Source organism: Indicator indicator, chromosome 14, assembly GCF_027791375.1.
Source record: "Indicator indicator isolate 239-I01 chromosome 14, UM_Iind_1.1, whole genome shotgun sequence".
NCBI lineage: Eukaryota > Metazoa > Chordata > Aves > Piciformes > Indicatoridae > Indicator > Indicator indicator.
This window is the reverse complement of record NC_072023.1, coordinates 6515818-6530008: the sequence shown is the minus strand read 5'-3', so window position 1 is coordinate 6530008 and position 14191 is coordinate 6515818. Positions and strand designations below refer to the sequence as shown.

Genomic DNA, 14191 nt, shown 5'->3' with positions numbered 1-14191 from the left:
CCCCTGCCCTCCCGGGCCGCTTGAGCGGCTGGAGGCGGAGGCCCCAGGCGCCCCGGGGAGGCGGGAAGCAGGGCGGTGCAGCCGGCCCGGCCCGCCCCGCTGCCGGGCTGCGTCCTCGGACCGCGGCCTTGTCCTACCATCCCGGCCAGGCGGAGCGGTAGGAGCGGGCTCGGGTGCAGCGTGTGGGGGGCGCGGAGAGCGGGGCCAGGGCGGCCACCAGCAGCCGCGGCGCTCTGGGGACCGCTCTCGGCGCCAGGCGGGGGTCAGGTACCCGGGCTGACCATGCTCGGGCACGGGATCAGCTGCCCCAGGAAGCCCTGAGGCGAAGGCCCGGGTGTAGTGGCCCTGCCTTCCCACCTCGGGAGGCACTCACCCCAGAGGCGTTAGAGGCCCCACGGCCCGGACCCGCTGGGCGCGGGCAGTGTGGGCCTCTGGAGGGCAGTCAGACGCTGCCGGGAGCCCGGGTCGGCAGGCGGGTCTGTGAGAGACAGGCAGGTGCACAGTCACGCCAGGAAGTCAGGCCACGGCGGCCAGGATCAGGTAGCCAGGGTGAGACGCAGCCCCATCCGTGATCAGCAAGCAGGACCTGGTCCTGCTGCTGCGCTGAGCTTAAACAGGCTCACAGGCATGAGGTAAAGATGTAGGGGAGGCTCCAGCTGTGCTGACTGGGACCTCTGGGGCTTGTAAGTGCTATCAGCGCCCTGACATCAGCCCCTCTTGCTGCCCACCACTTCTGTCCTCACACCTTACAGGAGTGTAGGCTCAGAGGGACGTGCTGTAGAGTAATTTAATTGCTATGAGGTCTCAGGGCTATTTAAGGGAGCAGAAACCTGAGACAAGTCACTGAGAAGGCATGAGAGACCTGGGGGTGGGGATAGTCAGCCTGCCGAAGAGAAGCCCCAGGGGTCAGAAGGGCTTGAGGGCAAATGGGAGATACTTAAACTACCCCTGGAAGATCCCCATAGGCTGGGTAGTATGGGGGTGGGGGGGTGGCGTGGGGGAGTGTAGCGTTCGCTGAAGAACCTGGAGTTGAGTACGGGTCAGCCCCGTGACTTCCAGGCAGATCAGCAGCGATGAGATAGGTTGGAGGCCGATCAGGTGTCTGGCAGGCTGTAGATCCATCCCTCATGCCGGGTCCCTTGCCCTGAGGGGTGCACGGGAGGGTGGCCGCAGTGACCTGCTGTGTGACGTGCAGCCAGCTGCTCTCTCCGAAGTGCCCACTGGTGGTGTGAAAGGGTAGAAGCACCAAGGTAAAAGAGGAGAAGGTGGTAACAGTCTAGTACTGGAGGCAGCATCCTTATTCCCAAAATTGCCTTTTTGGACTAGCACAGGTGCCTGGCTGACTGCAGCTAGCTGGGGGAATTCTGTGTGGTTCCCTCTTGCCAGATCTTCTGTGCCTTCTGGTCAGGTTGCATCTGCTGCAGAGACACTGAGAGGCTTTCTCCTCCTGCATAGGGAAAGCTTGTTTCTTCCTAGGAGCATTGCTAGTACGTGCTGGGAAGAGGAATCCCCAGGCAGCCAGGCAGGGATGGCAGCTTGGGATGTTGAATGGGGAGCTATAAATCAGCAAGCTGCTAATTAAGACCACTGGAGGCTGGTGAGTTACTAAAGACCTGTATTATTCTTTTCAGACCTCTGGGCCATTAACAAGATCCCTGGGACCTACTCTGAGCACCTGGCTCTTCAGGGACATCACTTGTGAGCACTCTATTTTGGGCATGTTCTCAGAGTTGAAGTTCCCTGTGCCCTGGGGCCACGTGGCAGCTAAGGCCTGGGGACCCTCAGAGGGACACCCTGTGTTGTGCTTGCATGGCTGGCTGGACAATGCCAACACCTTTGATAAGCTCATTCCACTGCTCCCCAAAGGTAGGCCTGGCTCTTCAGGATGTTTCCTGTTGTGTTGCAGGGCTGTACACCTGATATTCTCTCCCTTTCAGGCTACTATTATGTGGCAATGGATTTTTCTGGCCATGGTTTATCATCCCACCGACCTGCAGGTGCCCCTTACTATTTCCTGGACTACGTGACTGATGTGCGCAGGGTGGCAGCAGGTGGGTAGCTGAAGGGCCCCTTGATGGGGTATTGGTGCAGGAGATAATTTGTCCTGTTCCTTAGAACAAGAAAGCAACATCTACTGCCAGGAGTGGGTTCAGTTCTTTCTGCTTCACCCCAGTGTGATGTTAGCCAATACTTTGTGACCACCAACTGAATAATCACTCTTCTTTTTGACTGTTTTGAGAGGAGGAGGCAACAGGCCTTGGGAACCAAGTATTTCTGTCCTAAACAGCAGTAGTGATGAAATGCTGGATGACTTTTTGTAAGCAGACAGTGAACTCTAACTAGTGTCAGATGTAAGCAGGGTTCTGGTTATTCCTGATGGCAACTTACTGCTTGTTTAATTGTCGTAACAGAGCAATCTGAAAGGGAGTGCCTTGGGCTCCTAATTACTCCTGATCTAACTGCTGGTCTATGTTCTGATCTTGTGGGGGGTTGCAGCATATGCATCCTTATTCAGTTTTGTGTCCTTATTCAGTGTACAAAGAGCCTCTAGAAGTTCTTTGACGTGACAAAGGGTAAGATACATCTTTCAATGAAGTAGATTTCAGATGGGCAGCTCTGTTGAAGTGATATTTCCCCAAAAGCCACTTGAAGTGCCCTAAAACAGGACTGAAGACCCTCATGTGCTAAACAGGGAAGAGAGCTTTTCCTTGGAATGATGATACTTTCCTCAAGGCAGTGGACCTGGCTCTGCGTCCTCACAGCTCTTGTGGAATGCCCTGCAGCAAGATGCTCTGTCAAGGTCTCTCTTCCAGCAGATGCTGCCCAGTTAGACTCCTTTGCTTCCTGCCAGTCTTATGTCTGGCAACGAATGGGAATTTGCTGTAGCTTATTTGCCATCCAGAGAGAGCTTGAGAGCTGTGTTACTTAGCTACCAAAGAAATGAAGTAGTGGATGCTCTTTTTCTTTAAAACTGGCCTACTTAGCTACCCCATTTCTGGATTAGGAAGCAAATTAAGCAGTGCAAAAGCCCTCCTGGGAGAAGGGGCCTGTGTTGGTGGTGAAGCAGCAAGATGCTGCTCTGGTTTCTAATGCAGAACTGTTTTTGTCTGTTGCCACTTAGCCTTGCAGTGGAGACGGTTCACCCTGATGGGTCACAGTATGGGTAAGTGGCTCTTGTCCTTGTAAGCTGTGAAATTCATGGAAATAGAAGTAGATAATTAATTTACAAGACAGGCTGCTAGGAGCTGGGTTGGAATATTTATTATGTTATGTCAATTCCCAGGTTTTCCTGCTTGAGTGATTCAACAATCTCTGCCCTTACTTGAAATGCTTTTGCTTTCAAGACCTTGTAGTATAAACAGTGATAACTTCTTGTGGGCCTTTCCTCCACCCCCAGTGATGGGCAGAGAGGGTGTTCTGCAAGAGAATTTACAGCAGGCCTTAGTGCCAGGTCCCCCTGTAACCATAAAGTGGGGACAGCAGGACCCTTCGTGGTGGGTCATGGATGCTTGCAGAGGGGAACTGAACTCTAAGCACTCACTTTGTGTTTGGGATATGATTAGGTTTTGCCACAATCTGAGTTGTGTTCCCCAGGGCTGCTGTAGCCACAACTCACAGGACCTGCAAACTGTAATGTTTTAACTAGTACCTGCTCTGTGGTCTTTGCTGCCTAAGAGGGGATGGTGCAGGAGAGGGAGTCCAGCTGGCTGTTAACTCCTGCCTGCTCAGAGAGCTGTACTTCATAGCTGGTGTTTTATCCTTTGGTACAATGTGCATTTATGCTTCTAAGGCAGCTCCTGCTGTGGGGAAGGAAACCTTCTGGTTTGGGGGTGTCCTGTGGGTAACTGACCACCATTCTCTCCTTTGCAGGTGGGTCTGTGGCAGGAATGGTGAGTAAAGCTTCCTTTCTTCGTGGGGTTTGTGATTTCTGCACCTGGGACAACAAATGGAAAAAGAAGGAAGGGACAAAGAGTGTGGAGCTTGGATCTGAGGGTAGCAGAAGCCCTTCCCTGACCCCTTCTCTAGGGTAGCAGGATAAGACATCACTCAGTGGCCAGCTGTTCTTTTTTTTCTCATATTGTTTTCTCTCTCCTCAGTTCTGTTTCCTTTATCCTGAGATGGTGGATAAGGTGATCCTGCTGGAAAATCTTGGCTTTCTGCTAGCTCCAGAGGTTAGATTTCAAATGTCTTTCCCTTCTCTTTTAAAACAATTTTTTTTTCCTTTTCATTTGTTCAGAAAAAGCACTGCTGTGACCAGTTCCTGTCAGGTCACACAAGTCTCTAAGCTTTTCCTTCTGGCAGGCACAGATCTGCTCCTCGGTGCGTGGCATAAGGGCCCTGCTGAGGGTGGCCCTTGGAGGACACTCGGTAGTGCTCCAGATCCTGCAGTCCCTTAGCTCTGAAATTCACTTATCTGTGCCATGCCTTTCTGCAAAGGGAACTGGAACCTCTGTCCAAGCAGCTGCCAGCTGAGGGTGACTTTTTGCCAACAGCTTGTTGGGTAACCTGGCAGGACATAAAACTCCATTTACAACCTGCCATCATTGCTACCAGGTGCTGGGGCTTTGGTTTGCAGAAGCGAGACAAAAGCCCAGAAGCAGAGACAAAATCTACCAGATTTCCCTTGTTCTTTGGACACTCGTCCTCAACACAAAAGTGAAGTAGGAAAGGGTACAAAAGATTGCACGGGTTAAAATTACCAAGTTCTTCACAGCAGTGCTTAGTTTTTCTGTTCCTACCTTGCCTTTTAACTGTTGCTGTTCCCTTTTCCCCAGAAATGGGTAATTTCTAACACGATGTTCAGAACTGGTAAAAGTTCTGAGAGATGCTGAAGGGTGAAGTGTTCTCTTCTACCCTCTTCAAAAAAGGAGGTTTACTCCTGTTCCCTACTTCTCTTTGTTTAAGGACACTGAGGCGTGGCTGGAATCAAAACGACTGGCGATTGACAGACTGCTGAGTCTAGAGGCAAAGCAGCAAGCTCCCAAAGCACGCAGCCCTGAAGCAGCTTTGGAGAGGTAGGTTTCCATCTGTCCTTTTCATTTGCTGTCTGCCCTCACCTTGGACAGAATTTGTCTGGCTGAACAAGAAAGGAAAATTGTCCCTGTATTTCTTCTTTCAAGTCCTCCTCTGGAGTCTCAGCAAGACCTTTTGCTTCTGCTGCCAGAAGCTGCTGATTCTTCCTGCTCTTTTCTGAAGCAGCCCAAGAGCTTGCTGTCACCTTGTCATGCCATTTTCGCTTCGCTTCCTCCCTTTTCCAGCAGAACAATCTCTCTGCCATGTCTCCCCCAGGCTCTTAGAAGCAAACAGCCATCTGACAGCAGAGGGTGGGGCAGTCCTACTGCAGCGAGGAGCAACTGAGACACCCGCTGGTAAGGGGCTGCATGGAGGCAGGGCTTGTACTATGCTGGGCCAAGGCTGGGTGCGGAAGGGAGAAATGCCAACATCCATTGTCTTCTGCAGGGCACAGGGTGCCCTAGCTACAGTTTTACACAGCCTGAATAAGATCAGTTAGATTTGGAAGCAGACTTCTCCAGTCCCAGCAACTAGGGTTGGTGGTCAAGTCCTAGAATGCTTGAGGACATGAGAAAAAAGAGAAATTAGAATTAATCCTATTCTTGACTCAAAAAGTCTTGGGCAGGCCCCAAAGATGAGGAGAAGTAGAGCAAGTCCTGCTCCTGAGAGACATGAAAACCTTCTTGTTTTTTCATTCCAGGGCTGGTGTATAACAGAGACCTGAGAGTCCGCACGGTGAGCACCACTGTACTGCTGAGTCCCCTGCTGCCTCCTAGCCCTGTCAGAGATAGTGGAGGTCCCCTCACTGAGCCCCGGCCCAGCCTCCACCCAGCTGTTCACTTTTCTGCTTCCCCAATTCCCACATCTCTTTTAAATGCTGCTGTTAAAGGAGCCTGCACTCGATCATTAACTGACTCAGCTTACAGAGTCACTGAAAAATGTTACTGATTTTTTTTTTTTTTTAAGCAATTGTCTACCCCAGAGCCTCCTGGCCACATTTTCCTGCTATAACAACTCTTCAGGCAGCAGATGGATGGATGCTTTTGGTCAGCTTCCTGGTCAGGTCACCCATACAAGAAAGGGAGACAAAGTGGAGCAAAAGTGCTTATGTTTGATACTTTGATAGCCGTGTGCCACGTCTGAGCACTTTTGAGGAAGCAGGGCCTCCTCTACCTATGCTGCTGCCAGGGTATGACAGCCAGAATCATGTACTGTCTCCTTTTTAGTAAAAGGATTTTTAAAGCTTTTCTCTGCAATGAGATCATTCCCATATGTGCTGCATCCCAGCAGGCAGCGTTGTTGGCAGCCCTAAAACACAGCTGGACAGAAGGAGCCTTTACAGAGCCAGCTACTCTTGTGCACAGCTTGGCTGTCTGTCCTGTCCCAGCATGGCAGCTTTGGGACTGCAGCCATTTTTGCCTTCAGAGCTGCTAGTGGGACAGGGTTCAGGGACACCCTCTATCCCCAGCTCCTGTCACTGACCTTTGCCATTTTCTCTGCACCTGCAGCAGAGTCGAGAGTACTTCACCGTGGAGCAGTGTGTGAAGCTCTTGCAGAAGATCCAGGATCGTGTTCTCATCATTGTGTGAGTGAGGCACAAGCCAAACCAACCCTCGCTGCCCCCCTGTAGTCCCTGGTGGAAGGAGTGAAGGTTAAAAAGAAGTCCTTTGGTACCACCTCCCCTGCAATCAGCCACCCAGATCTTCAGGCCAGTTGGCAGAACAGTACAGCCCCACACATGAGAAGCATTTCCCAGTTCCCCACCACTGTCCTGGCTGGACAGACTCCTGGAGCATGCAGAGAGCAGCTGGAACATCCTCCTCCCAGCCTGATGCTGTTTTCAGGCTAGGCATTCCCTGGTGCAGAAAACCAACTGAAGAAATGCCAGTCCTGCCCTGTCTTCCCTACACTCTTGCCTTCACTCTGTCCTGCAGCAAGGGCCCATCCTGGCAAACATAACTCTCCATAGCACCACTCTTACTTGCTTCCCTCCTGGCTTGACTCTTTCCTGAGTCACAGAATCCAGCCTACCCCCTTCTCCAGACCCAGAAGCTTCTTTCCTGGGAAAACAGGTGAAACCATGGCAGTCTCCATCTCCATCCTGGAGGCCCCATCCTGACCCAGTTCCTGCAACCTCTGTCCTGGGTGCCTGGGGCAGGGAGGAGCTGTGGGGACTTATCTGGTGGCTTATACAGAGCTCCACAAGGTGTTAAGGTATCTGGTTCTGCCAGGCTTCTGCATTTTTCTCCATCTCCTTGGAGGGCAGGATGTGCAGGGCTCTGGCTGCCTTGGCCTGTGTAGTGCTGGTTAAGAGTCTAGGAAATGAGATGAAGTGCTGGAAGTTGAGAAATGAGGTGCAGTTTTGGCTTCCCATGTCTGTTGGAATTGTAAGAGCTGCTTCAGGATTTTCCTGCTTGTCCAGAAATGCAACATCAACAGTACAGGTAAGTCCTCCAGGCCACACAGAGAACACACCTGAGTCTGGGATGTCACCTTGTCCCATCACCTACAGCATGGTAGGAGACAGCATGATCTTAGCTCTGCAGGATGTCTAATTCTGGCTTCTCCAAGCAGGGCACACTTGTTTAAAACAGCAGCATGGAGCAGGGAAAGGGCCAGAGGGGAGATGGAGAAACTGTATGGAAGGAAAAACAGCAGAAGACAGGGTGGTAGAAGGGAATGAGGTACTCAGACTAGTCACGAAGCCAGCCTTGGAGGGGCAGTATTTAACCACTCTCTACTCTGATACTGCTAGGCAACCACCCACAGTTTTAAAGAGATAATTTGATAGAAAATAGCTGCTTAGCCAAGCTGTGGAGTTCTCCTCTGACCATTGTGTATGACCCTGCAACGCTGCAGCCTGGAAAGAACAGTTTGGTCTATCACCCCACTGTACTGGGGACACTGCTTCTGCCCAGGGCAGCAGCACAGAAAAATGGAGGTACACTGTGCTGCACTGAGCCTTGCTGTTGCTTTTCAGAGCACATGATGGACTCTTGGTACCATACAAGCTAGAAACCAGAAATCAGTTTGTGAAAGCTCTGCGGGAGGCTTTTGACACTACCCTCAAAGAGGTGAGAGCAAACTTCCATCCTTGCATCTGCCACAAGTGCCACACAAGCCCAGTTTCCTTGAGGGAACACTTTCCTGGTTGACATCTTGTGTCCTTTCTTTCCAGCACATCCAGCTAGTAGAGGTGCCTGGAAGTCATTTTGTGCACCTGAATGAGCCTGAGGTGGTGTCTGGAATCATCAGCAACTTCCTGACACTGCAAAATGCTAGAGCCAGGCTCTAGGAAGCCCTCACTGCTGCAGCAGTCCAGAACAGGGAGCTGAAAAGCAGACTCTGAAGGAATTGTCACCATTCCTACCTCACATCCAACATCAGTTTGATGATGCTATTTCCTAAGCTTAGCTCACTGCAGGATGGAAGCAGGTCTGCAGCAGATTCCCTGGAGGACAGTTGACCAAAAAGCATCTCAGTGGTTAAAGGGAAAAGGAATCCTTTCTCCACTTCCAGCTCTGTGAGTACAGGGACAGAGGCTCAGCACCTTGCTCCTAAGCTGCACCATGAAACAGCAGGAACACAGGCAAAGGCATCCTCTGGGGGAGCAGCATCACCTGCTGCAGCACTGCAGGTGGCTTATCTCACCTCCTTCCTGAGGATGGTGTGACCAGTCTCCTCCAGCATTTAGACCTACTGCAAAACCAGAGAAAAGTTCTACTTCTCTGCTTACTTCCATGGGTGCCTGAACTCAGAAGGCTTCAGTGTCTCTGTTCTGCTGTGAGAGCTGCTCTTTTCAAAAAATCAGCTTAAGTGAGAGCTCACCTGGGCACCAAAGGCCCTTTTAATGAGCTCCTAGAAAATCTGTCACTAATCCTCTAACTCAAGCAGCTGGGAGAACTACTTAATAATGGAAAAGTTGGCAGAAGTGATTTCAGTTCTAAATAAAGATTAAGCTCCCAGGGTTTATGTCTTATTGACTCTACAGGAGTGAACTAACTTTCTTTTGGGATGCTTGCCCAAGCAGCTAAAACCAGCCTTAGGAGGCAGTGATTTTTACATGCAGTCTGCTTTAGGTGGAGCACATTAAAGATCCATCTGCCTCCTACTTAAATTGATGCAAAAAGCCAAGCAGGCCTGGCAGTGTCCCCATGCAGTGTAAACTGCATTTGCAGTGTGTTTTCTAGGGGAGAGTAAATCCATTTTAAACCAGCTCTGTGGAATTTACCAGCATTTCCACCTTGCACTCATGGTCATGCCCATGATGAGGCTGCAGGCGATAAAATGTATGTGTGAAAGCCTGGAGCTGGCTGTGTGCCCCTTTTTGGTCACAGAATGCACTGGAGTGAACAATCATTGAGTCCAAAGGTGGCACAAAAGCAGCTGCATGTGCCCTGCCTCCTGTGGGCTGGTGACAAGTTAAGTGGAAACAGGCCTTGGGAAGAGTCTTGATTTCTCCCTCAAGACCCAAGCGGACACTTCACCTTGTTCTAGTGACAGTGCTTACATCAGACCCTTCCATAGCCCAGGCTAGAGGTCCATGCACAGCTAGAAGACTAGGCACCCCAATTCCTGGCTAAGAGGAAGCTGCCTGGAAGGGAAACACCAAGGCAAGGGGTAGGGCTCTGTACCAAATCACATCTTTCCTTGTCTGGGAGCTTCCCAGCTGGGCTTTTCCTGAAGTCACTTCCCTCTTCTTCCCCCCAGATCAAATGTGCGAAGGAGCACCATGATACAACAAGCCATCACATTTACTGCCACCCCAGACCAAGAGGGAGATGGAGGCATTCCCACGTTTTGAGAACATAGCAGCAGTTTATTTACAGTTCTTCAGCTGTTCTCTGCTCCTGCAGAGGCTGTGTTAGGTCAATCACAGCTTTCACCAAGCTTTAGGAGTGCCTTGGGTGGCCAGGAGATACAGGTTGTCACAGGAAACACCTCAGTACCTTGACCCAGACGCCCTGGGAAGTGAACAGCAGCCGTGAGAGCAGGATACCTGTGCAAGCCAAGGAAAGTCTTCCTCCCACAACAGTTGCTGGGATCTCCAACTTCAGATCCAAGGGCAGGGACAACCGTGAAGCTGCCTCCAATCCTTGAAAGCTTTTGGCACATGGAGTACTCGGGCACCTCTCTCCCCATCACAGGCATCTGAAGAATACCTCAGCACAGCTTAGTACGGCCGAAACTTGCGCTGGGCTCGCATCAGTGCGATTCTCTGCTTGTCCTCCTCAAATTTCTTCCTCAACTGGGCGATATCTGAGCAAGGAAAAAAAGAACAGGTCACAGGGGTGCAGAACTCCCTCTCCTAGGGAACTTCACAAACAGGACAGGCTCAGTCCTGGCACCTGCAAACATACACACTTCCCAGATCAGGTCCTTTATAGTGTTTGGGCTGAGTGCCAAGCTGAGGCTCTGGCTGCCCATCTCCAGCAGTGCTGCAGCTCCCTCTTGGGGAGGGAACTGGCTGGGTTTTTTTCTTTTCAATGGCTGCCTTTTTGCAGATTAAAGGACTATCTTTTGGAAAGACACAACCTGCACACACTCTCCTGCAAAGCACTCCAGCAGACTTTGAAAGGACAAGTGGTGGCAGGGGGCCCCCAGGAGCTGGTGAGGCCATTGGCACAGCCACTCGGCCAACTGCTCAGCTGCAGCTGGAGGTAGCTTCCACTGAAGGAAAAAGGACATCCCTTGGACTGCAGTGGTAAAGACAAGAGAGCAGCAGGGTTAGGAGACTCAAACACTCACGTTCTCTCTTGGTCTCACGGTGCTGCCAGGCATAGAAGTTGAGCAGCTCTTTGCGGGCCCTTTTCCGCTTCTCCTTCTCCAGCACTCGCAGGCTGGCAGCTTCTGTCCGGGGCAGGCCAGGCTTCCGGCCCTTCCGCGTCACCTTCACCCAGCCCTCCTCATCTGGAACACCCTCCTCCTGGGCTGCTTTGGCTTCTTCCTGTAAAGACAGGAGGATGAGGGCAGCTCAGTGCAGACGAGCTGCCAGGCAGCGTGACGCACAGCTTCCCCCCCAGTTCCCCTAACACATGCAAAGCTACAGCTTCTGAATGAGATTTGAATGAAGCCACGGGACCAAGGCCACAGGCATTCAGCTCTTCAGTCATAACACTGCATGCCAGCAAGGACCCAATTTAATTGTAGATACCTACTGTAAGCTCTGGGTGTGGAAAGGTCAGGTTGAGGAGCTGAGAGGTAAAGCAATCCTGCCAACTAATGTGTTTCCCTCTACCTTTTCCAGAGACTAGGGCACCAAGAGACCTCTCCCCTGCTTAGCTGGGTCCCCTCCCCAGCCTGGCCTCACCTCTGCTATCTTTTTGTCATAGTCTTGCATGTAGGCATCCACCTCAGCCTTCAGCTCCTCTGGATCCACGACTGAGGCCGCATAGCTGGCAATCCACTCTGAGACAGAGAGGGTAGAAGTCAGCAGTAACCTGTTAGAAGCAAGCAAGCTCTGGTGTGCCTTTAGGCATCTCTAAAGAGCACTGCTGTAGGGAAGGACACCCTCTGTTCCCATTTCTGTTCAGCCTCCCCACTACCACAGCTCAACCAACTTGTGGCCAAGGCCACAGCCAGTAAGTAGTAAGAGCTTGAACCTTCCCCCAAGAGGAATAGGGTAGCTTTAGGCCCAAAAAGTACAACATTCAGGGCTGTGTTCTTGTCAGGGGATCGTATCTGAAGTGCTGTCATCTCAACAGACACCAGGTGCCTGTTACTCAGTCTGGATTCCATTTTGAGGGCAAGAAACAGCTAGTTTCTCTGAATCTATGCAATACCAAAAGACACCAGGAACAACTGCCCTTCCGTTATAGCAAGTGACCCCATTCTCCCACAGGGTCAACTGGACCAGACTACAAAGTCCAGAACAACAAGATCACTAAAATCAGGACAATGAAACACTGGGTATTTCCCAGCTTAGTACAAAAATGGTGAGAAGTAATCTAGGACAGAGTTGGATTCAGCAGGGAATGGGAATAGTTCTTCCTGGCTCTAGGTAGTGGGAAGATAGGTTGGGCTGACTTACTGCTAATGCCAGTCTTCACAGGGTGACTCTCTGTTGATATCAGCAAGGGACCTTCCTGTGCCAGGGTCTTGACTGCCTGGACAGCAGCTGGTTTCCTGAACACCACATATGCCACATGAAACCCCTAAAAAATCCCAAAAACCAAACCAGACACATAGGCCAGTCAGCTACATCAGAGAGACTGGTGACACAGCAAGGAGCTGCAGTACAAACAGAATAAAAGTAAATAAAAGCAAAGCACAAGTTGCAGCAGGATAACAAAAAAAAAAAAAAAAAGAAGAAAGATATTATGAACTTAAACAAGTAATCACATTATCCAGTGCCCCTCATAGCACCAGTATCTCAAATATCACCACTCAGTGCTTGCAATCTTTTCCCATTCTGCCCAGTAAAGCATCAGTATTCCCCTCCCTGCCCAGCTTTACCTTAACAGTTTTGCGGTTGAAGAACTTGGACGTTGACTTGTCTTTTTTCTCTCCCAGCTCTGGCTTGTCACAGATGTACACAGACTGGACGTGCCCGCAGCGGCTGAAGAGCCTGACCAGCGAGTCCTTGGCATAGGAAATACCAGAGAATAAGGGGTACAGAACAGCCGGAGCAATGCCTCTCCCTGCCCTCAGGCACGGACTACGGAGCGCACCGGGAGGCTCCCCAGCACGCCCACAGCTACCCCGAGCACGCCTGGCTCCCCCGGCCTCCAGCCCCCCGCCAGCCCCACTCACCCGGCTGCAGTACGGGGGGACGTTGAGGACGAAGAGGGTGCGGCGAGCCGGGTGCGTGGTGCCGGCCCCCTCCCGAACCTGGTGCTCCTTCACCAACAAGCAGTGCGGCGAGCGCTGCCGCTCCCCGAACTTCACCGCCAGAGCTGCAAGCGACACACTGGTTAAGGACTCCGCTACCGCCTCAGCCCCGCTCCCGGTCCCTCCCGCGCCGCCCCGCACCCCCTTACCCGTGTAGCCCGGAGGCGCTACCGCGACCACACGTTCGGCAGCGGCCGCCATCTTAGCGCGGCAGGAAGCGAGGGCGCGCAAGGCCCGCTGGGAGCTGTAGTTTACCGCGGCGGCACGGCGCTGCTAATGGCCGCAGCAGCGCGGGCAGCGCCTTCCGGGCCCTGAGGGACCCTCTGCCGCACCTGGAGTGGTTCCACAAGGTTTTGCCATCCAGAGCATCTCACGGGATGGTCTGTAACAAAGCTTACTGCTCACCACCATTTAGCATAACAGTTCTGAAAGTGAAAACCTGGACACGTGTAAAACGCAGGCAATGTGCTTAATCCTAGAGTGGCAAATAAATCAATCAAGATACATAAATCATTCAAAGACAACTGTAAACCCAACGTTTTTTAAAGAGAAACTTGTATTTATGACTGAACAGAAGACAGGACCACTCCAAAAATAAAGGTACTGGAGCAACACAAGTGTAACAGATGAAAAAGTGTCAGTGAAAGTTAAGAAATTATTTGGAGAGTTGATTCAAGTTAATGAATATCATCAGAACAAATGGTACATGCAAAACTCATGAAAATACACCAGAAAAGCTTAGAAAGTGTAGCATCGCTTTAGAAGTCAGTGTGCTTTTGAAAGAGCAAAGGAAAAAGAAACATTATTACAGAGTTACCAATCCCTGGTCCTGGCCAGCCACAATGAATTAGTGCAAGCAGCCAGTGTTTCACTGGGGAGTTTATAATCTCTAACAGCCCAGAAAGAACTGAACAAAAAATATAACCATACTGTATGAGGGTGAATGAGTAGAGATGTGAACTCTGTGGAATGCAAACAATACATGCATGAAATTGCAGGACAACCAGGAAAAACTGGAAAGCTCCAAGGTGAACTACTTGAAAGTGGCTACAAGTAAGTGGTTACTCTTCTTTCTGAACCCAACAAACGCAGCCACACCAACTTCAGAGAGCTGAGAAAAGTAACACAGTCCAAGAAACTGCTGTAAGACAAACCATGAAGTGGTGTTTGACTTCAATTTAAATTAACTAAAAAAATAAACCCAAACCTGCCCTAGATCATAAAGCAGTAGTTCTTCCAAGGAAGTACGTTCATGACGTTGCTCATAGTTAACCTAAACACAATGCACAACTTCACAGCAAGTTAAAGTGCATCTTGGTATTTGCCTTTTGGAATGGACATGAATCTA

At 50.9% G+C, this 14191-nt stretch overlaps 2 protein-coding genes across 2 annotated transcripts; one reads left to right on the top strand and one right to left on the bottom strand.

Annotated features, from left to right (window-relative positions):
- Positions 1 to 1718: 1718 nt before the first annotated feature.
- Positions 1719 to 8970, top strand: SERHL2 (serine hydrolase like 2). Its single transcript, XM_054386588.1, has 11 exons — positions 1719 to 1866; positions 1938 to 2051; positions 3122 to 3163; positions 3871 to 3890; positions 4098 to 4172; positions 4906 to 5015; positions 5290 to 5369; positions 5714 to 5748; positions 6522 to 6598; positions 7994 to 8087; positions 8192 to 8970. Exons 1-11 carry the CDS (start codon positions 1719 to 1721, stop codon positions 8306 to 8308), a joined length of 912 nt encoding a protein of 303 aa, XP_054242563.1. The 3' UTR covers positions 8309 to 8970.
- A 913-nt stretch (positions 8971 to 9883) lies between these two features.
- Positions 9884 to 13044, bottom strand: RRP7A (ribosomal RNA processing 7 homolog A). Its single transcript, XM_054386589.1, has 7 exons — positions 12993 to 13044; positions 12766 to 12908; positions 12469 to 12594; positions 12044 to 12167; positions 11324 to 11421; positions 10762 to 10960; positions 9884 to 10272 (listed from the first exon to the last, which is right to left on the bottom strand). Exons 1-7 carry the CDS (start codon positions 13042 to 13044, stop codon positions 10187 to 10189), a joined length of 828 nt encoding a protein of 275 aa, XP_054242564.1. The 3' UTR covers positions 9884 to 10186.
- Positions 13045 to 14191: the final 1147 nt, after the last annotated feature.